The sequence below is a fragment of the Amblyomma maculatum genome, chromosome 2 (genome assembly GCF_055883805.1).
Source record: "Amblyomma maculatum isolate TAMU_Amacu chromosome 2, ASM5588380v1, whole genome shotgun sequence".
Classification (NCBI taxonomy): domain Eukaryota; kingdom Metazoa; phylum Arthropoda; class Arachnida; order Ixodida; family Ixodidae; genus Amblyomma; species Amblyomma maculatum.
Genome location: NC_139345.1, coordinates 98,229,074 through 98,250,269, shown reverse-complemented (window position 1 = coordinate 98,250,269; position 21,196 = coordinate 98,229,074). Strand labels below are relative to the sequence as shown.

The 21,196-nt window shown below is 48.6% G+C and overlaps 1 protein-coding gene across 2 annotated transcripts in view; it reads left to right on the top strand.

The window, feature by feature from the left end:
* LOC146199355 (uncharacterized) overlaps positions 1–21,196 on the top strand; it is a 47,530-nt gene that overhangs the window by 23,424 nt on the left and 2,910 nt on the right. Inside the window, exons 1-4 of one of the 2 annotated variants that reach the window (XM_084594805.1) lie at positions 3,520–4,541; positions 9,293–10,214; positions 12,364–12,585; positions 16,819–17,535. In XM_084594805.1, the coding sequence (XP_084450931.1) occupies positions 4,321–4,541; positions 9,293–10,214; positions 12,364–12,585; positions 16,819–17,535 (2,082 nt within the window). In that variant the 5' untranslated portion in view covers positions 3,520–4,320. Of the gene's footprint in view, positions 1–3,519; positions 4,542–9,292; positions 10,215–12,363; positions 12,586–16,818; positions 17,536–21,196 lie in introns of those variants that run through there. The other variant, XM_084594806.1, reaches the window with a different exon arrangement.

The window sequence follows — 21,196 nt, the reverse complement described above, 5'->3', positions numbered from 1 at the left end:
AACAGTTTACTGGTGCTTTTTGTAACACTGCTATGCCTTATCATTAACGGTACTGTAGTTGACAAGCTTTTGCGCCGACTATACCGCCTACCAGAGCCATGCCCGGGATATTTCGCTCACAACAGAGGGCTTTCTGCAGAACAGGGCCTTTAATGCTATCGCGTTAGAAAATTGGAAAAATACTTACGCTCCGCCTTTACTAGCACAGCACGACAGTTTTCGCAGCTCCAGTTTGCCGGCTGCCGTTGCGGGTCTTGGTTCGCTCACATGGACTTTATATGCGTATACGCACGTAATGATTAATCTTTTAATTTTTACCTCTATAATCCCACACGTACTCATTACCATACAATATGAAAGGCATCCAATATAATGTGCGGCTTCAACCAACCCGTAACAGCGTGCCCGTGTGGCCTAGGGGCAGCATTTTTATCTCGACATATAAGGCTTCTGGAGTGCTGTGTTTCGAGTTTAGGTTTACCAGAGGTAGGAGTGCCCCCGGTGGCCACCCTATTGCAAGTGGCAAAGGCAACCTGGGGCACAAAGGTTGAAGGTTGCTCTGTCTCGAGCAACCTTCCATGCTTTATACGGAAGATTGTCTCGGACAGTGTAAAAGGCAACAGCGACAACAATAACAACAAAAAAGTTTCGTAAATGGCAGCGTAGGGAGGATCCTGACCTTAATGCGTCTCGCCTCTAAAAGCGAAGCTAATATTAGGTATGAGAAGCGAACTGCTAGGGTCTCGATGAGACAGCAGTGGCCAGAACACTTGCAAAGTTGCGGCTTATGAAAACAAAGGTGAAAAGTAATGTAATATTGCTGCGCTTTATCTTTAGAGGGAGGTTCCTTGGCACATACTGGTTGATGGCGGTTGGAGTTGCTCAAGGCAAAAATGTTTGAGAACCCTTGGTCTATAAGTGACGAAGTGCCACCACCTTTTTAACTCCTGTATTTCTCTGTTAAAACAAGCGTGCAATTGTTAGGATTCACTTTTTCCAATTAGGACTACACTCCAATGGAATGATTTATATCCTTGCGTGTTTGAATCTTTGAATTAAGTGTGCTCAAATTTTTAAAGCAATAACGTTTTTATTTTCTGTTTTTTTTTTCTTTTTTTTTGTTAAAGCTAGCGTTCGTTGTTTCTTTCTTTTGTAATCTGTTCTTTGCATGGAAAGTTGTGCTACCTTTAGGCTTTTATAATGACGTTTGACTGTACCCCATTCCTGCCAGGGCATCTTTGGTCTACAGCACTGCGTAAATAAATAAATAGAACAGAACCCGGCACGGCGGGTAAAATGACAAAACCGCTTCTTCTGAAAAGAGGTTCGTAGAAATCGGACGGGTCGCGAAGGGTGAACGGGGTGTCGACCGTAGAGGCGAGCAGCATTCTGAGAGTAGCAGCCGCATTGTTTCTAACGTGGGGCATAGTGAAATGTTATTCCATTGAGAGTCTGCATTTGCTATTCGTGGCATGGTCAGAGATTTTCCTTCCCACCTGAATGTTCAGAAAAACAAGAAAATAAAAAGGAAGTCGTTTGCCGCAGACCTCTGCGGCTTCTGGGCAACTGTGCCAGCTTGGTAAATACCATTTGACTCCGTCCTTCAAAAGCGAGTGTTGTCATTGGCAACTACTCGTTGTACGTCGCGCACAAATCATGCACAAATATATTTTCTTTCGAACCGAACACAAGTTTCTTTCGCCTAACAAATGGAAGCCGCTTGCGACGACAGCTGAAGGCTATTTTTCTCCGCTCTTGGTGACAGAAGGCGCACGATTAGAATTCAGGTGTCGTCCGTGCTTCAGCATTAATTCTTTCCGCGTAGGGACAATTGGCGTGACATGTGCGTATGTGAGCACGCGGACGCACAACACAAAGCACGTTGCTCAGCGAGGCATCGCAAGTGGTCATTGTCACCACTCCAACCGTACTAACGAAAACTGCTGCCGGGCTGCGGCAAGCGGTCAGGCACCACGAAGCAGGCGCCAGACGCCCGCTTCCCATCCCGCTTTGGTATTTGCCTTCTGACTGCGCGTTCGCAACTCAACACGCCAACGCCCCGTCAAACAGGCGCAAACACTTGGCTCATCTTGACAAAGGGTGTGCGTTTGCGACGAGGCCCGCTCCTCTTGCGAGCACGCGTCCACGTGCCTGGTGGGTGTGGTTGGTTGAAGTTACGACACCGCCAATAGCCGCCGGCGCTCAGTTTACCGTTGTGGCTGAATGGTACCTACTTTTAACGCCGTTGGGCACGGCTTTGAGGAAGACGCGGCGGCGATTTGTGTGCACACGCGTGGAGCACGAGTTCTCTTGGCACAGGGAGCGCCCATTGTCAGCCTGCATTGCATGCTCCTTGCCTAAGGTAGGGGAGAAAAGAGGAGACACAGCGAGCAAGCGACAGAGCAGAAAGAGAAATGATATAGGCGGGTGTCCACGAATGCGCCCCTAGGCGAGGATGGAAGAAAGTTCCGGCACACCCGAACGTGGTGGTTCGTCCGGAATATTTCTGAGTGGCCTGCGTTGTGTGCCTGGGAAGTGGGCGTGTGCAGACCCGCTTCTCTGACGAGCTGTGCTGGCGGCCTGCCGCGTGCCTTCAGTTTGCTGATGGAAGCCCCCTAGTCTTCTGGCCAGGAGGAAACAAAGATAAAAAAAAGAAACAGCATTCAGAAGACAGAGGATGTAGCTCACAGTCTACAGATAGAAACACGTCCATTGTTTCTAGGAAGCTCGCTGTTTTTCCGTTATGAACCGACATGGCTTTTAACATGGCACGTACAGACCCAACAGGCCATCGCACCAGGGTCCGTATTGAAAGTTTGCGTCGTTTTCAGAAATACCGTTACCTCCCTGGCCTACCTCGAGTCATCTGATTGATGGAAACATCGGTTGTATGTCACTACCACATCCGGTTTTGGCGTTTCAAATAATCAGATTACTCGAGGTCAGGGAGATAACGACACGTATACCTGAAAACAAGGCAAAGTCGGAATACGGTCCCAGGACACAGCGCCAAAGCGAACAACATCAAGAAGAAAACAAAAAAAATAAGGCAAGTCGCTCGCCATTCATACTCCCTTTGTTTTCAAGCCTTGCGAGACAGAAGGAAGGTTTCGCAAAGCTGCAATTCTTTGTGGTTGACCGGTCGGAAACTATGTCGACGAGGCTTACGCTAGTCGGGGCCTCATTGCACTCAGCCGCGGCCGAAAACACGTCCCTTTAATTTTGAAACAAAACACGTTACTTCTTACAACTTTGCCGAGGCTCCGCTTTGTTTCTCTCGTTATGACCAAGGTTCTCAAGGCGGCGAGAAATAATGCCGCTACTTAGCGCTGTTGAGTCAGGGTGTCAAGGTTCGTCGCTCCGCGGACACCGATGCCTTCTATACCGTTCCAGACAAAGCGAATGCGATATAGGCTCCCGGAGCAAATGGCTCGACTCGCCACACACGATCGGCAGCGACGACAACGGAGAACGCCTGGGTAGAAAACCAACACGTGTGGGAGTCGGGCCGCGAAAGCAAAACCGGATTGTCCGCGTGCTCTCGCTCTCGCGAAGGGTGTTTCGGCGGCGTCGTGATGTACGCGCGTCGCGCCGGCAACCGCCCGGCAGCGGCAGCGGTGAAGTGTGGGAGACGACGTACGACTCACTGCGCAGATGCCGACGCCGCCCCGAGAATGCGACGCGTGCACGCGCCAGAAGCCGCGCCGACGTCGCTTCCAGCAGGATGGCCCGAGGCCGAGGGCGTCATTTGCTCTCCTAGGGATGCAGTCAAAGTATTCCAGTTCGAACGACATCTGGCACGTCCGTTGAGACCTGCCTTCTTCTAGCGACCCATCGAAAGTGTCACGGCGTAGTTACGGCCTCGCCCTGACGGCGCCGGACGCATCGTCGTCGATATGACCGCGACGGCCTTGTCTCCTTACGTGCTCGTGCTACGAACTCCTTGTTGTTCTTGTGTGCGCGGGGGTGTGTGTCCGCGAGGCAAGGAAACTCGTGCTGATGGTCGTGTGTGTTGTTGCCGCTTGGGTGGCGTCCCGAGAGGAAATCTGCATAACTGACACACGGTCCGCTGTTACCACACAAGGCAGTCGCTGTCACAGCGAGAAGAGGCGACGTCCGATTCATCGACGCACTTGCGGCACGCTACTCGGAGGGTCCGTGGCGACCGCGACCGAGTGAGCACCGTGCTGCTCCTGCGCCTGACAAGGACGCGCGGTCGCGGTGAGGAGCCGGTCGAGGTAAGGGACGCCTGCCGAGAAGTTTGCCCGGCTGCTCTTGAAAGCGGCTGCGCCGAGCGTCATTCCTCTCCGTGTGGCCGCGATGTTGGAGTACAAGGACACCGCGGCGCGGCCAGCTGAGCCGAAGCCCCAGCTGTCGTCGTCGTGGTCCAGAAGGAATGGTGTCAGGAAGGCCGCAGCGGCGATCTTCAGGTCACTCAGTTTTTCGATCCGCCAACGCGATAACACTGGCAATGCGCTGGACGGCAGTGGTGGCAGCGGAGTCGCCACGAGGGTCGTTACCTCTGAGCGTGACAAGTCGAGGTAAAGTAGTGCTTCTTCCGTGTGTTTGTTCTGATGTGTGTTTGTTGATTTATGGAAACGTCGATGTTTGATTGAAGGCGAGATGGAGTCCGGATAAGCACGATGGTGCGTTCACCGAGTTCGCCTTGGGCTTGGGTTCTTTGTCTTGCTACAGGCCCTGTTGGTGTCCAGCTTGTGTCCACAAAGCAGCTGCCATATAGTTCGTCCACTGTGTTCTGACTGCATGGTTTTCATCACTGCACTCGAGTGGACAGGACGATGTCAACTGCTCAGATAACGCAGTTCTGCAGAGTCTAGATATTACTGCATTATTTATTTCGCAGTCGGTATCAGAAGTGGAGCGCCTTCGAAATATGTAGGAAGCAGTCGCGAATATAAAGCTGGCTTGTGAACAATCGGGAGCATCCGTGCAGGCCGTATTTTGCGCATACCTGGTGCCGCCTCCGCACGCTCTTGAGGAACGCATAGCGAAATGCCCACTGGAAAGGCTGACGAAGAAAACGAGGTCGTTCACAAGCACCCAGTCCTTCTGCCTAGCCCACGGGCGACCGAAATTCCTGTGCGCATCGCGGCATCGAAGCACACAGCAACTCACGATGCATTCGCGCGCGCGAAAGGCGGCAGGCACGCATACACCTGCGCAGGCCAAGTCCCACACGCGGCGATTTTGCTGCCCACCACGTCGGCGATGCCCGAGAGCGCGCCACCACACAGCTTTCTCCCTCAGCTTTCTCCCGACGCACCGGTTGAGGCGTCTCCAACACCGCTGTTCATCATTCATTTCCATGCTGCGACCGCTGTTGTTCAATGAGGCGATGATAGGGGAAGGTTTCGGGTTGGTTTGGTTCATGGGGTTTAACGTTCGAAACCGACTCAGGCTATGAGAGACGCCGTAGTGAAGGAATCCCGAAATTTTGACCAGCTGGGGCTCTTTAACATGCACTGACACCGCGCAGGACACGGCGCCTTCCTTTTCGCCTACATCGAAAAGCGGCACCCGAGGCCGAGATTCGATCCCGCATCCTTGTGCACAGCATAATCGAGCGCCCTAACCACTGCATCACCACGGCGGGTCTCTGTGAAGTTTTCATTTTACTTTTGATTTAAATTCAAGCTCATGTAGGCTCATGTAAAACGCAGTGCATGGAAACGATTGAGTACGTCACAAAAGAAAAAAGTCAAGCGTTATATATTACGAAGAAAACTAACTCGTCCAGGTTACTGTTCTTCGTGCAGTCGCCCTTGGCCGTCGAATTCAACGTCGAAATACTGTGGCGGTTTTCCGCGCTTTAGGCGCTGCTTTTCGACGAAGCGTTCTTTAGGCCGTGTTCTGCAAGTTAAGGTTGCAGGATGGTGCGTACGCGCTCGTCATTGGTTTCGTTGATGGACTCTGCCTACTTTTAATAGTTTTCTTAGTGTTTAATTATTTGTATTTTTAAAATCAATTTGTCTTCGAGTAACACAACCTCTATCGATAAAGTTTCAAGACTCCATAACACAGTACGATAAACAAATCTCAAATTAACGTTATCTAGAATGAAGCGCAACTGCTAATTTCTTTTCCGGAAGGAAAAAAATAACTAATCGTTAAAACTTTTAACAGCGCAAAAAACTGTTATTATTCGCAGCTCACCTTTCACACTATTGATATATACCCGCCGAACTGGCCTTGTGAACAATCTGCACATTCTTATACTACTAGAGTAGCATAATTTGGTGGAATTCGGGGGTCGTAATGCTCAATATTACAAAATACGCAAAGAAAAACGAAATAGCCAGAGTACTTGGAAGAACTTTGGGCAAATATCAGCTCGCTAATAACTTGTCGATTTACTTGCACTGTAGCAGCAACACCATCACGCATAAAGTAGACCGCAAACCTTCCGATCATCGCAGCCACGACGAGAACAAAACGCATGCGGTCTTCTTCAATTCTCCCCTACGTTTGCGGTCGCATGCCATTGTAGAGAAACCACATCAAATACATTTTCACAGCATATGTGACGCGTCGAGTTCTCGGGACCCGCCAACATGAGCCCGCGAGGAGAAAAAAATAACAGCGGCGCGAGGTTGTGCAACGAGTGTTCTCACCCTGAAAGCGGAGAGGAGGACTTCGAAGCATCCTGCGTTCGTTTCCCGAAGCCCAACTGAGGAAAAAGAGATGCAAATATTGAACACCGTAGACGCAGCTAGGTATGGAGTACAGCGAATGGCTGTAGGATTATAGTTCGGGGTCGAAAGGGAGCATTAAAAGGCGGCGTCTAAACACTGTCGTTTGTGGACAGCGCGAAATTTTGTTCCACTGCGTTCCTTGGGGGGAAAGAAACACGTCTAGTAGGAGTGTTCGTTTGTTGCTGCAGCGAAGCCTGTTAGTGCTGCGGACAGCTGTTGGCGCTTCGCAGCTCTTCTGTAGTGCGCAACTTTCTTCTACATTCTTACATAATATTTTTGGCTTGGAACTAGCTCGTAAAATGCAGACGGAGGGATGCGAATGCATCGCTGGAGATGCATGTGTATGCAGTCACACAGAGGATTGTGTGGCGTGCAAGAGACAAACAGCAATGATCGATCCAGCAAGGAAAGACGGTGTTTTTGTTGCGAATTCCGGCTTGTGCGCGGGCTGCCGCCACCTGTGTCGGCTGCGGACCGAACGTGTTATTTTCGGTGATCGAACGACACCGGCAGAAGCATGCATGATGGCTCTGCCACGGGAACCGTGAGATTTCCGCCTTAGAACCGCGTGTAGCGAGGTAAACTGTGAGGAGAGAGCGAGGATAAGAAACGCGTTATTTGAGTACATTTGCTGGACATCCGCGGCGGTGAAAGGGGTGTGACGACGGTGGTATAGGTGTAATTGCTGACGTACGTGGAGGAAGCATGAGCTGAGCAAGGTGCGTAATGCGTGCACTCGTCTATGTTTCGTGCATGTCCGGGTGCGGCTGTGACGAGCGGTTTGCCGTGCCAACTTTCTCGAGGGCTTGTCTTTCCACAGCTTCGTCGTCCCCTGTGGCACTCCTTGTTTGGCAGCCTCGCCAAAGGACATTTTCCGTCCTATATACGCGCGACTATTGTTATCCGGGAGCATCTTCGTTTTCGTTCTGCTTGAGATTACTGTGGCCCCTATGGTTGGTTATGTATAGTCACACCGGTTGCACTATTGAGCTTTGCGCGTTCTACCGGAGAAACTGGGTGTCTTTGGTTCCTTACAGCTGGTGCGGTATGCACGTCAGACTTCCTCACGTTTTTCTGACTTGCGGGGAGTAGAAGCGACAGTGATGGTTGTGCAATTCTTACACCTAACGTCGGATGTATTTTCCCACTCTTAAGTACAGACCCATGCATTTCACGGGATCAACTCTTTATAGGCATACAACACGGGTTTTTAACTGTCGTCATGCCACATAATGATTTGCCTCGTCAGCCATGTAGCGGGTCACTTATGGCGTCCCTGAAGTTCTAAATACGTGTAGGGTAATGCGAAGCCAGTCCTCACCTTGCAAGGCATTTTGGATATTAGGACTGCTGTGACTGTTCCACTATACGTCCCAAAAATAAATCACTAGTCCTGAAGACATGCGACAAAAGATGTACGGACCTTGTCAAAATATTTGTGGTGGTCTTTCCCATTGGAGAGGGTAGAGGACAAAAACCTTACCATCAAGAGATTCGGAACACTGGAAATGCATTACAAGTCGTACAAGTGGCTCAGAAGCAGACCCCTGGGCTCTGCACTCCTGTCAAAAACTGTACCTTTCGGTCCGGGCCATATCAACACCATTCGTTTTGTTCAGAGGGAGTGCGTGGAAAGCTATTATGCATGATATGCACGGGCAAGTCGGGATGTAATGTTGTCAGCGCTCTTAACTGCTGTTTGCCATCGTGAAAAAGTTCGTGCATTTTCAGCTGTCTACTACTGTGGTGACATGTAGTTGTATTATTCTGATTTCAGTGCTCTGAATTGCAGCCAACCTTTTATGTACTCGAAAAATTATTCCGAGCTGATTTGTATCCGGAGTACGTATAGCACGATATAGTGAAGGAGTGGTAACTTTGAACAGTGAAATTAACTGTCGCATTATTTTAATGTACTAGTACTTCCTTATTGGAGACAATTAAATCACATTCTGATGTGAGCGAGTGAGCGACGATATACGAGTGCCAGGAAGCGCCTTTCTTTGTTCTCAGAATGGTGTTATCGGGGTGCTTGGCTTCGGCGAAGGCGGCGAGCATCGTTCTCCCGGAGCCTGAAAGCGCAGAAACGGAGGCAGGAAAGAAAATGTAGGAAGGAGAAGAATGAGAAGAGAGGAAATGAAAACGTCCTCACAGGGAGAGACGCAGAGTATAAATGCAGAAAACACAATCGTTTGCTTCAAACTGCCGTGTACTCCTCAGCGCCCAATTCTTTCCCCTTTTCTCCTTCGTCTAATGACTCTTTCTCGAAAAAAAAAAAAAAAAGAAAAGAAGGGTATAGACAAAACTTCGGGCGGAACTGTGTAGCATGCGATATTTCTGATGTCTCAGTGCTTTTCGCACCATGTCTCGGTTACCGTTTAATTGCACTTGTAGGGAACAGTTTGGAAATGAACAAAATAAATAGCGTTGTACCAGAATACGCGTTTTTTTTTTTACGTGATTGTTTCTCTGTGGCATCGCTGTCATCTGTCATTCAGTGTCAAATGTAACGCTGTACATCAATCGGATCGGTTGCCATTATACTGCGCTGACGGATCTTTGTTTTCCTTCTATCGCAGGATCCCACAGCCCAAGTTGGTACACTATCCCAGTAAGATGGAGGTGAGGACTGCTCCCGGGACGCCCTCCTGTAGTCCTGCAGTGGCGTCTGTGTCCGACTACCGAAGCCACTTCAATACTCCGTCCACGTCTGGCGGCGGTGGGCCAACAAGTTCCATTTCGTCCACAACGTCGACGACCGTCACCTATCCGGCCTCTCGCCACTCCTCCTCAAACGGCACCTCCTCACCGATTTCCACTGAGTCTATACCCACCTGCCCACAAGCCACAGCGGCTCCAATGGGCGCGCACTCCCCCTCCCCGCACAACGGTTTTCACTCTTCAGCGGCAACGATCAACGGTAGCGTCAATGGCTACAGCGTGGGAACTGAGTCTGCCGTTGAAGCAAATGGGTCCGCTTCCCCACAAGTGAATGGTAACGGTGGCAGTGAAGCTCAGCGACAAGCGTCCATCACGATCTTGAGCTCCAAGGGTACCGAGAGCCTCAAAGAAATGGTGCAGTGTCCCATCTGCCTGGACCGCCTACACCGGCCCAAAATGCTTCCGTGCCAGCACGCCTTCTGCTTCCTCTGCCTGCAAAACAGCGTGATGTCGGCCGACGCGAGCCGTCTGCGATGCGCCAAGTGCCGCGCCGAAGTGCCTCTACCCAAGGAAGGCATCTCAGGGTTTCCGTCCAGCATCCACCTGCAGAACATCCTGGACCTTCTGGAGTCGGACTACGCCTCGATGGACGAACTGTTGCAGTGTTGCGGTTGCCAGACGGTCAGCGGGAGCAGCGTTTTCTGCGAGCACTGCAACCTCACGTACTGCTCGCTCTGCATGGCGAGGCACGTGGAGGAGCTGGCCAAACAGCTGGGGCACATCGCCGACCAACTGGACGCCACCGTCGACAAGATAACCCAGCGATACAAGAAATTTGAGGTCTGTCTCCTCTCCAGGTCCCGCGCGTTTACGCTGCACGCGTGTTTGCCGGCGCTTGTAGTGAATAACGGTCTTGCACGAAGTGAGACTTGTGCCAGCGGGAGACAGGCTCGTTTCCTGGGCGCAGTGCCCATCGTGGCGGCTTTCCTAGTCACGAAGAGTTACGAGCAGTTAGTAAGCTGCGGCAAATGGCCCGAGGCTCTGCCGTAAATGCATGCTGGCGTTTATGTTAGGTGTCATAGACGGCCATGCTATATCGGCCAAGTGTGAAGTCATTACCACATTGGAATTCGCGCGGTTAGTTAGTTTTCGCGTGTTTTCTCGCTAGCGAAACGCTTGCTATAAATATCTATAGCGGCTCTTCCTTGTCGTATTGGAGGGGTATCGATATTCTTGCGTAAGCATACAAGCGAGGTGTTTCCTTCAGTAGCTTGAGTCTCTTGCGGGCCAAATGGCCTCGCTTATTTAAGATAATTTAATTTGGGGGAGTTGTTTGCAGTTTCCACTTATTTTCAGGCAAAAATCCATAATCAGTAAGCTTGGACTGATTGACGAAAATTTTGTTGACATCTCTCTGCAAGGCGTCCACGTAGCCGAGTGATAGGTTTTTAGCAAAGAGTAAGTCTCCCAGGAACTTGTTTATTTTATTTGAAAATACTGCAGGCCGTAGCTTAGCCCAAGCAAGAATGCATTCATATTGTTACATAATGAGAGAAAGAAATTATGCAATATTAGCAATACACAGACACAAAACATACATAAAAACAATATCAGCAGGTAAACAGACGTTGTAATGACCAGAAAAAAATTGTGAGGACGAAACAGGTGTGTGTCGGTAAGCAAAATGGTTGTTTGGGCGTGTTGGTCATACATGACGAAAGTTATCACGTCTTCTTCACTCTCCTCATCTTGTTGTGCACTTGAAGTTTCGTCAGGTGTCGGTAACAAATTCCAATCTTTATCATTCTTAGGACTTCGTGATATGGTTCGGCTAGCATGGTCGCACCGTTTGCAAGTCTTTCTTTCATGTTATGATTGGCGCTTATTAGGCAAATTGAATTGTTATACCGATAATCTGCTGTGGCAGCATTGTTATAAGTGGGTTGTTTTATCATAGAACACATGGCGAAACTGACATAGATATGGCTGTTCATTGTTGCATCTGATATATTGTTCAAATCGGCATTGTCATAATTCGGTTTGACTGTAAAAGCAGTTGTCCTCCTAAATCTGCGTGGAAACCGTCTAGGCTGTGAGAACAAAGTATAAAACGTAATTATATGCATGCAATCGGGTTTTAGAAATTGTTCCATTGGAGCTGTCATTAATAAAATCGAGAAAAAAGCAATGAGCTCGGAAAAGACTCATAGGGGAGGCCAGATGTAAAGGAAACAAAACTCGACCAAGTGCCATATTTAATACTACCTTCTGTTTACGTAAATTTAGTCAGCAATTCAAGCGGTTTTAATTTCGTCAATGTTAAGAGGATGAAGCTCCTCCGTTGACATCAAGGGGTAGGCAGTATGGAGAGCTTTTCTACTCATAAATCTAAAAGCAGTGATTGTCATCCTTACGATCTGTCGCCACAGTTATATCATGATAAAATTCTGTGAACTGACTGGTCTGCCAAAATCCTTTTTCATGTTCATAGCGAGGATTGAGAGACCTATTGGAAGAAAGGTGCTGCATTAAGGAGGGTAAAGTATGTTTTAAACTATTTAACATCATGCCGGTGTAAGCGAAAAAGTTAGGTAATTAGGCGCGTCGCATTTTGTCGTCCTTTTGAAAACAAGTAAAATCTGCTCTTTTTTTTTTCATTCTTCTGGTGGAATCCATTCCTCAAACTGGTGGCATTCATTCCTCAAGTGATTTCTCATAAATTACATGAAGCTTGAAGCCACCTCTTCTGATCAAAGTGTAGATGTAATGGAACCAAGTTTTCGACGAAAACCTTATTCGCTTTTTCTTGTACCATGTGTTTAATAGGCGCAGTGAAGCAATCGTATGAGCGTTGATAAAGCAAGTACCTGTGCGATAGGTCGCAGATTCACTTCGATCATAAGTTCGGCTACATAAAGTGCATGCACACTCGGAGAGAAGCGACATGCATGTTCAGTGTGCCTCAATACCACCTCCGCACGTTGTGCAGTCTAGCCAGAGCGAAGTTGAAGCCAAGCTTCGTGAGGAAGCCGAGAAGCGCGTCCAAAAGATCCGGGACCTGGAAGCCCAGCTGCTGCATCGCTTGGACACCGCGAAGGCAGCCGAGGAGACCGGGCTCCACGAGGTGGTGCAGAAGGTGCGCACTGCGGCCGTCGGAGCACGCCTGTTCGCATCCAAGGGCTTCGACCACGCGCAAGACCCTAACGAAAAGGTAATGCCGTGGGTATATTCTTAGGTCTGTCATGAGGCTACTGTAGTAAACTAAAAATGACCCTTGTCCTCGAGGGATATTCTTTCGTTCCGGGGTATTCGAGTGTTTCTTGTCCGTACTGTTTTCATGTGTCGCACCTATCACTAGTGCCGTAGTCCTTCTATGCCAATTTTTAAGAAATAGACGCAACGCGTATGCAGTGCGCGAAAGCGTTTCTGTGCTTCTTTGCGAGTGCTGTATATATAGGTGCAATGAGACGTTGCGCCAAAATGTTTTATAGAAATATTACGGATTTTTATGCCATCGATGCCACACTGTGGCCTCGTAGTGATCAAGTCGTTGAGCTCGCTCAACACATTTTAGCTGCGTACTGTATAGGTGCCGCTTACCAAGCATTTTGGAATGTCATCGCGGGAGCGCCGTTGGAAGAAGGAACCGCGGAAGTATTGCTGAGCGGCTTTTTGTACACTGGCAATCGTACTTAGCGTGAACACGGCCCCGTGTGGCCAGGCACGTGCTTTGCGCCATTGCACGTAACCCGGTCAGGAACCGATACAGTTTGCCAGGAACCGATACAGGAACCGTATCGGTTCCTGACCGATACCCGGTCAGGAACCGATACCAATACGAGTACGAGGAACTCGAAGTGATGCTTCGTGTCGTCGACTATTTTGCGCGAACTTGCTCTTGGCTTGGGTGCAGTGATGCTCCGCACGTGCTCAGCCACGCGGAGCCGTGTTCCCACTAAGTGTGATTGACACTGTACGTCAACAATATCGAAACGATGGGAGGTGGCATTCCATTGCTAGCATTCTGCCAGCATCCCGAAAACAACGCAGATTTTAAGTTCAGAGACTTGCTGCAAACACCGGGTCATCGACGCTGTTACTGCAGCTTGCCAAGCCACTCACAGCATCGGTGGGTCTGTGTTTGCAGCAACTTTAGCGAGATTGCCTCTTTCTTCCAGGTAAAAACGTGGTGATATTTATGGTTTGCTTGATTTTAATTGAGCTACTCGGGTGATAATCGGCGCTATAGTAGTCGCACTTGCGGCCACGATGGAACCGTAATGCTCTAAATATTGTAACTTGTAACCCAAGTTGCAGTTAAAGCGCCGGTATTATATATTTTTGTCTCCGCTCTCCGGGTTTTGTACTTTCGTATTGGCGATTATTTATTCTAAATACTCGTGTTCACAGTCCGCAAAATAATACATTATAATGAAGGGACCGGAACAGCAAGAAACTAGAGCACATTTGAGAAAATCGGAGCCGGCGGGTATAAGACAGAAAAAGTGCAGTGACGTGGCAGGTCGAGTTAATTCGCCGCCAGTGTAGGTTCACATGCTAGACCTGATCGGTGCATTGCGCTTAATACGTTTCATTTTTCGTTTTTTTTTTTTTTTTTTTTTTTTTGCCGTCAGATGAAAGCAGGAACAGAAGCTCCCAAGGCTACTGCCCGCACCGTCGGCGCCCCCCTTTTTGACGGTACCGATTTGCAGGCTTGTCTCGAATAGCTCGGGTTGTCTTCTGCAAAGCAAACGAAACGAAAATTTACAACAGGTACTGGGTTTTACAGCCAGTGCTCGCGCTGAAGAGCAGCTGTATAAAATTGAATGCAAAGAACGAGTAGATTGCCTTCAACCTAGTGTATAGTTACGCGCTATTATTGGTTGCACATCACCCCACTCCAGCGTTGCCAGCAATTCTGCTCCCGAATGTGCACTTCTCGTCAAAAGTACACTGCTAAGGGATTTGCTCCTGAGTTCTGCAAATTGCCTCGTTTTGCATCTTCAGCCACCATGTTGATTTGAAAGCGACAGGGCCTCATTTGCTCAATCCACCCAAGCGAATTCCAGGCTTTCAATGAAGCCCCGCTTACTATCTCAAAGTCGAAACCATAGCGAGACTTTAGCTTGACGCGTCATGCAATGGTTTCGAAAAAAAGCCTCCTTTCGTTAACCATGCAGCATTTAGATGTGCGGGAGCACTCAGCGCTGGTAATCCTGACATCGTTAAAAAGGCCCTAGAGGCGGGCAACGATCGTGTGCAGCTTCACTTGCACGGTAGCACATTTACAGACGCTGGCAGACGACCTCCGGTTTGTGATCGGCACTTTGTTTTTCACCGACTAATATAAAGTGCTTGCTAAAGCTAAGCATCATCATCATCATCATCATCATCATCATCATCATCATCATCATCATCATCATCATCATCATCATCAACAACAACAACAACAACAACAACTGCAACAACAACCATACTATACCCACTGAAGGGCAAAAGCCTATCCCATATACCTCTAATTAACGTGGTCCTGTGCTACCAGCATCCACTTGACCGTTGCGGGCTTGTTTAACCTCGTCCACTCATTTAATCTTCTGTCGCCCCTTGCTACGCGGTCTTTCCCTTGGAATCCAATTTATTGATATTAGCGAGCATCAGCTGTTTTCTCTTCGCACTACATGTCTTACCCGTGCCCATTTCTTCTTTTTGATTTCGATTAGAATGTCAGTAACTCGAGTTATTATTCTGACCCACTCTGCACGCTTTCTGACTCTTAGCGTCACACATACAATTTTCCGTTCCATATCTCTCTTCGTTGTCCTGAATTTGAATAGAACCTTTGTCGTTAACCTGCGCGTTTCAGTCGCGAAATGTAAGCGCTCACCTACAATGAAACAATGCGATTCAATCGTGTAATCAAGGAAGATTGTTATTGCGCCCAGGTTCACCATAGTCGAAGTCCTTCGTAATTTCTCCACCTTGGCTCGACCGCGGCGTCTCCTATAATACGTGCAAATTAGCAGCAAATTTTGTTTCATAGTCATCAGGCCTAGCTCTTCTACGCCTTTAATGCATACTACGTGTATACTAGACATCCTGAAAGCTTGCGTCGTCTCAGAGTAGCCTGTAAGATTAGTGTTGTCCTGCTATGGTCAGAAAGTTACCGGGCGTCCTGCGGCTTTCGTAATGCGGTTCACATGACTACCCGTTGCGTTAGCGATTGCGTTCCAGGTCACAGTGCAATGCGCTGGACAATGAGAGCGTTTCCTGCCGAGTACCACCAAATGACTCAGACAGTGAGAGTGACCTCATTTTCTTGCTTTCGTAGGTTTTATCTTTGCTTCCTGGCAAACACGTAAGTAAACAAGACAAGGAAGGCTGGGCAGAAAATAGATGGGAGTAGAAAGAATCGTATTCAGCAACGCGGAACGTGCTGTACTTTCCCACGGGACAATGGGTCATGCCGCGGTGGGTTTACTTGCTGCGTCTTAATTTTTGCAGGCGCTCCAGGAAATATTTCACGGTTCGTAAGAAAAAATAAATGTAGTGACGATTCCGGAATTGTATTGGGGCGCATTTTGATAGCGGAATGAGTCTACAGTGAGATTTAGCTTTAGGAGAAAATATAAGCCTTGTATGGTCATAAAGGCCACAGACATGTTCGTGATAATTACATTTTTCACGAAGGGGAAGTTAAGCTATTTCGGTGCTTATAAAACGTGAATTGCAATGAGTTGGCTTTGCAAGATCGAAGCTTCCATTAAATCTGGCAGTGCTAGTTCTTTCTAGCTTCTAGCTTTGCTTCTCCATCAATCTAGTTCGATTTTTATTCCCATCACTCTTGCTAACTATTCCGCTACCTGTGCACCGAGGCACGTGAGCCCTGATTAACTTCTCCCTTTAGAGTACTTATAAAGGAGTTCTGAACAGAAGAGGAGAGATGGCCTTGTTTTCATGTCTTTTTTTTTTCTTGAAGTCTGTGAGCTCTACGACATTTACCGCGATGTTCTAGTCAATCAAGAAATGCTATTAGTGCAATACGCAATAAATGGTCGGCACAGCGCAATAAACTGTATGCGGCAATTAAATTAACGAATTTCTCAAACTGGATGGACTTATGAGTGCTCACGGACTACCTGAAAACGCAAACCTTCAGAGTTGGCGGTGGATTTTTGTGCGAGGCGTGATTAGGAGTCGAGAGTTAAGAGGCGTGATTAGTTGGACGTTAGAGCGTTGTTCAGCTGTCTCTTTTCTCCAGTGCGCTTTATTTTTTGGTCGCGAAAGGTGGGCGACTTAGGAATTGAGCCTAGCTAAATGCGCGCAGAACACAGTCATTTTTGCAGCCCGCCGAAGACAAAATAACTTTGCACTGCAAGTGTCCGCATGCTAAAGAACTTGTTCAACTTTCATATCTCATGAGAGTTCTTTCCACTGCCGCTCCCAGATTCGAGTCTTCATGAAGCTTCATCACGACGCTGGCGACGCACTCTCCGAAGTCACCACAGTGGGCAACACGCAAGTGGGCTTTGATCCGGAAGCCTTTGCTGTCACGGTCGAGTGCCGAACGGACGCCACCCTCGAAGACGAAGGCGAGCCTCCAGGTTCGCCAAGCGCTAGCCAGGAGACGATCAGCGCGGCATCGTCGCCAGCGAGCATCCCTAACCCCAGTCCACCAGCAAGCGACACATGTAACCAAAGCAGGGCGGAAGTGCAGAGGCTAGCGGCGGACGCCCAGTCTCGACTCTACCGCTCCAAGTCATTCCTGGCCCGCATGAGACTCGGCAACGGCCTGGTGCAGCGGCCGTCGGGCGTGGCCGTGTCCCCGTGGTCATCGGAGATCTTCGTCGTGTCCATGGACAACCACAAGGTGTTCACCTTCGACTCTACGACGGGCAAGTTCCTGCGATCTTTCGGCAGCCGCGGCCAGCAGGAAGGCGAGTTTCTGTGTCCGTTTGGCATCGCGCTGTCGCAGATCGGCCAGGAGATCCTCATCACGGACAAGTGGAAGCACTGCATACACGTGTTCGACAGGGACGGCAACTTCCTCCGCCAGATCGGCATGAAGGGTCGCTCGGCGGGCCACTTCCGCAGCCCCGAGTCCATATGCGTGGATAATGCCGGGCGCATTTACGTGTGCGACACGTGCAACCACAGGATTCAGGTGAGCAATGCGCTGATGAACCTTGAACACAGGCCCCGCCGGGGTGGTGCAGTGGTAAGACGCTCGACTACTGTGCCGGAGTTCCCGGGTTCGAACCCGACCACGGCGGCTGCGTTTCGATGGAGGCGAAACGAAGTTGCGTCCCTGTGCTGTGCGATGTCAGAGCACGTTAAAGATCCCCAGGTGGTCGAAATTACTCTGTAGCCCTCTACTACGGCTCCTCTTTCTCTCTCTCCACTTTCACTCCCACCTTCCTTCCTTCCCTTATGGCGCGGTTCAGGTGTCCACAGAGCAAGTGTGACAGATACTGCGCCTTTCCCTTCCTGTGAACCAATTATTATTATTATTATTATTATTATTATTATTATTATTATTATTATTATTATTATTATTATTATTATTATTATTATTATTATTATTATTATTGAACACAGGAGCTAGGTGTACTGCGCCACAAGGGCAGTTCGCGTTGTTAAAACGTTACACTACATAAAGGAAAGGCGAATGCAAAGTAAGAGAGCTTTTCACTTCTTAAGGGGCAAATTGTAAACGTCCGCTTGATCATTTGTTATTTTACTATATGGATGAGGTTTGAATAAAATAAGCATACCACTATCTCGCCCTTAGCAAAGGAAGGCGTACCTATGTGCCAATAAATTCTATAATGTAACGTATCTCGACGCCCTTTTTCACATCAGCATCGAGCTTCAAAATAGCCATACTACAACCATCTTCTCATCCCCCCGTAGCGATTTTATACGATAGCTTTTTGCGGGGAACCCGAAGTCGTAGCTAAGGGTTATTGCGCTACACCCAGTGAACGAATTTAAGCATTCCACTTGATAATTAAACGCTATATATGTGCTAAGACGCACATGTCATTGCATGTGTACTTTTCATTTGTGTAAATTGCAGACGCATTGTAGGCTAAGGCAGAGCCCGTCACATTTACCACTAACTATATACCATCACAGCGCGCCTGAATCATCATACATAATCAATTTTGGAGCATATTGCCCTCAAAGAGAAGATTCAAATAGAACTTCTCGCGCTGCAGAAATTGTACTGAAATATTAAAATGCAGGATGCAGCTACTGCACCCGGGATGAGTATTTCATTTATGTATGAGATGACAATTTACCTAGACTGTTGCTTGTACGCTTATCCTTAGTAATTTATTAAAGGGCACTTCAAAAAGATAGCTGCTTATAAAAAAAAAACAGAAAAAAAAAACAAACAAATCACGATTTCTGCTCGTGGCAGATGAGCTGTGCGCAAGGTGGTCTATACATATATATTAATTCCGTCTCCTTGTTTGGCGAGTAATGAGTGCACAATATTGGTGAATCAGCTGTATAGAAAAGATTGGTGGCATAACGTCCCAAAGCGACTCAGGTTATGAGAGACGCCATAGTGGAGGACTTCAGAAATTTCGACCACCTGGGGTTCTTTAACGTGCACTGACATCGCACAGCACACGGACGTTTTTCTTTCCGCCTCCACCGAAAAGCGGCCGGCGAGGTCGGGATACGATCCCGCATCCTTGGGAACAGTAGTCGAGCGCCCTAACCAGTGCGCGACCATGGCTGGGGAATCAACTCTAGGTATCCACAGAATTAATGTGCAGCCTTCTGGGTTTATTTTTCTTTTCGATGATATCACGTTAGTGTCGGTTTCCCGGTGCAGCGGCGTCGAAGCGAAGCAAGTGATAATCGGGGAGGGGGGGGGGGGGGGCAACAGCAACATGTGCATCGGCCATATGCTTCTGGACTGGGCCGTGTGCATAGTTGTTCTTTGCGTGAAGCAACCGTCGCGAGTCAACTGTTATCGCGTGACCTTAGAACCTTGCTCTAGCTTGCATCGCCTGCGTGTGTGATGATTTCTTGGTCAGTTCGCTTTTGCAATAGAATGTTATTTTCAAGCCTTCCTACTTAGCTCAGTTGGTAGAGAGACTGGCCCGGAGAGGCGGTGATACAGCGTTGGAACCCCGCATCAAGACGGACATTCAACTCAAAATGTCTGCGAAGACCGTGAGCTGTGTGGTTAACTGTGGCTTGGAGGACTACATGCGAATGAACAGTCGATCACTGCCCTACAGCTAAATTAGTGCGCAAATACCGCAAGTCTTCTATGGTTAGTTTTTTGTAAGTAACGATGGCAAGTGGTTTCTCAGGTAGGCTAGGCTGTTTATGGCAAATGCGTGTCGCTATAGGTATCACCCGCATATGCAGCGGGTAAAATATTTACACCTTTTTTGGACTCTGACGCATAATAGTCGACAACGGCCAGGTGGAATAGCCTACTAGATTATTCTACCTTCAGCTGCAGGCATTGTGGGTAGGCCCTTGCCTTTGCAATGCGTTCTCCGCTGGCCTCCTTCTTCCTGTGTAGCAGCACCGGGACGTCGACGTTGACGCGATATTGTTAAAAATCTGGAAGGCTGTACATACTTTGAAGTAATGCACTAATTCGTGCATTCGCATATTTTTAAGCATCGTAAAAATGCAGGACCTAAGTGCAACTTCCTGAACGGATAGGTTTTCGTGCTGAATATATGCTGTAGGGAAAGAAATTTGGCATCTGCGATGAATGCGAAGACAGCTATAGCTATTGTGCAGCTGAGCAAACAATTTGCAGTGCGATGCCTCGCCTCTCTAAGATGGCTTCTGATAGTGCTGAAATTGTGTCCCCCCCCTAAACACACACACACACACACACACACACACACACACACACACACACACACACACACACACACACACACACACACACACACACACACACACACACACACACACACACACACACACACACACACACACACACACACACACACACACACACACACACACACACACACACACACACACACACACACACACACACACACACACACACACACACACACACACACACACACACACACACACACACACACACACACACACACACACACACACACACACACACACACACACACACACACACACACACACACACACACACACACACACACACACACACACACACACACACACACACACACACACACACACACACACACACACACACACACACACACACACACACACACACACACACACACACACACACACACACACACACACACACACACACACACACACACACACACACACACACACACACACACACACACACACACACACACACACACACACACACACACACACACACACACACACACACACACACACACACACACACACACACACACACACACACACACACACACACACACACACACACACACACACACACACACACACACACACACACACACACACACACACACACACACACACACACACACACACACACACACACACACACACACACACACACACACACACACACACACACACACACACACACACACACACACACACACGCACACACACACACGCACGCACACACACACACACACACGCGCGCGCGCGCTCCACTGAAGCGCCGTGGAAAATTGTATGCATCGATCCCTTGAAGTATGCTGAGTTTAATTTTTCCGTGGTTGCGGGTGTTGCACGGGCTGGAAAAGAATCTGTGCTACCCTTTGCCGGGTGCAGGGCTTCACTTTCTGAGCTCTTCTTACTTCATGTTGACTGCAGCAAATTTAAGCCGG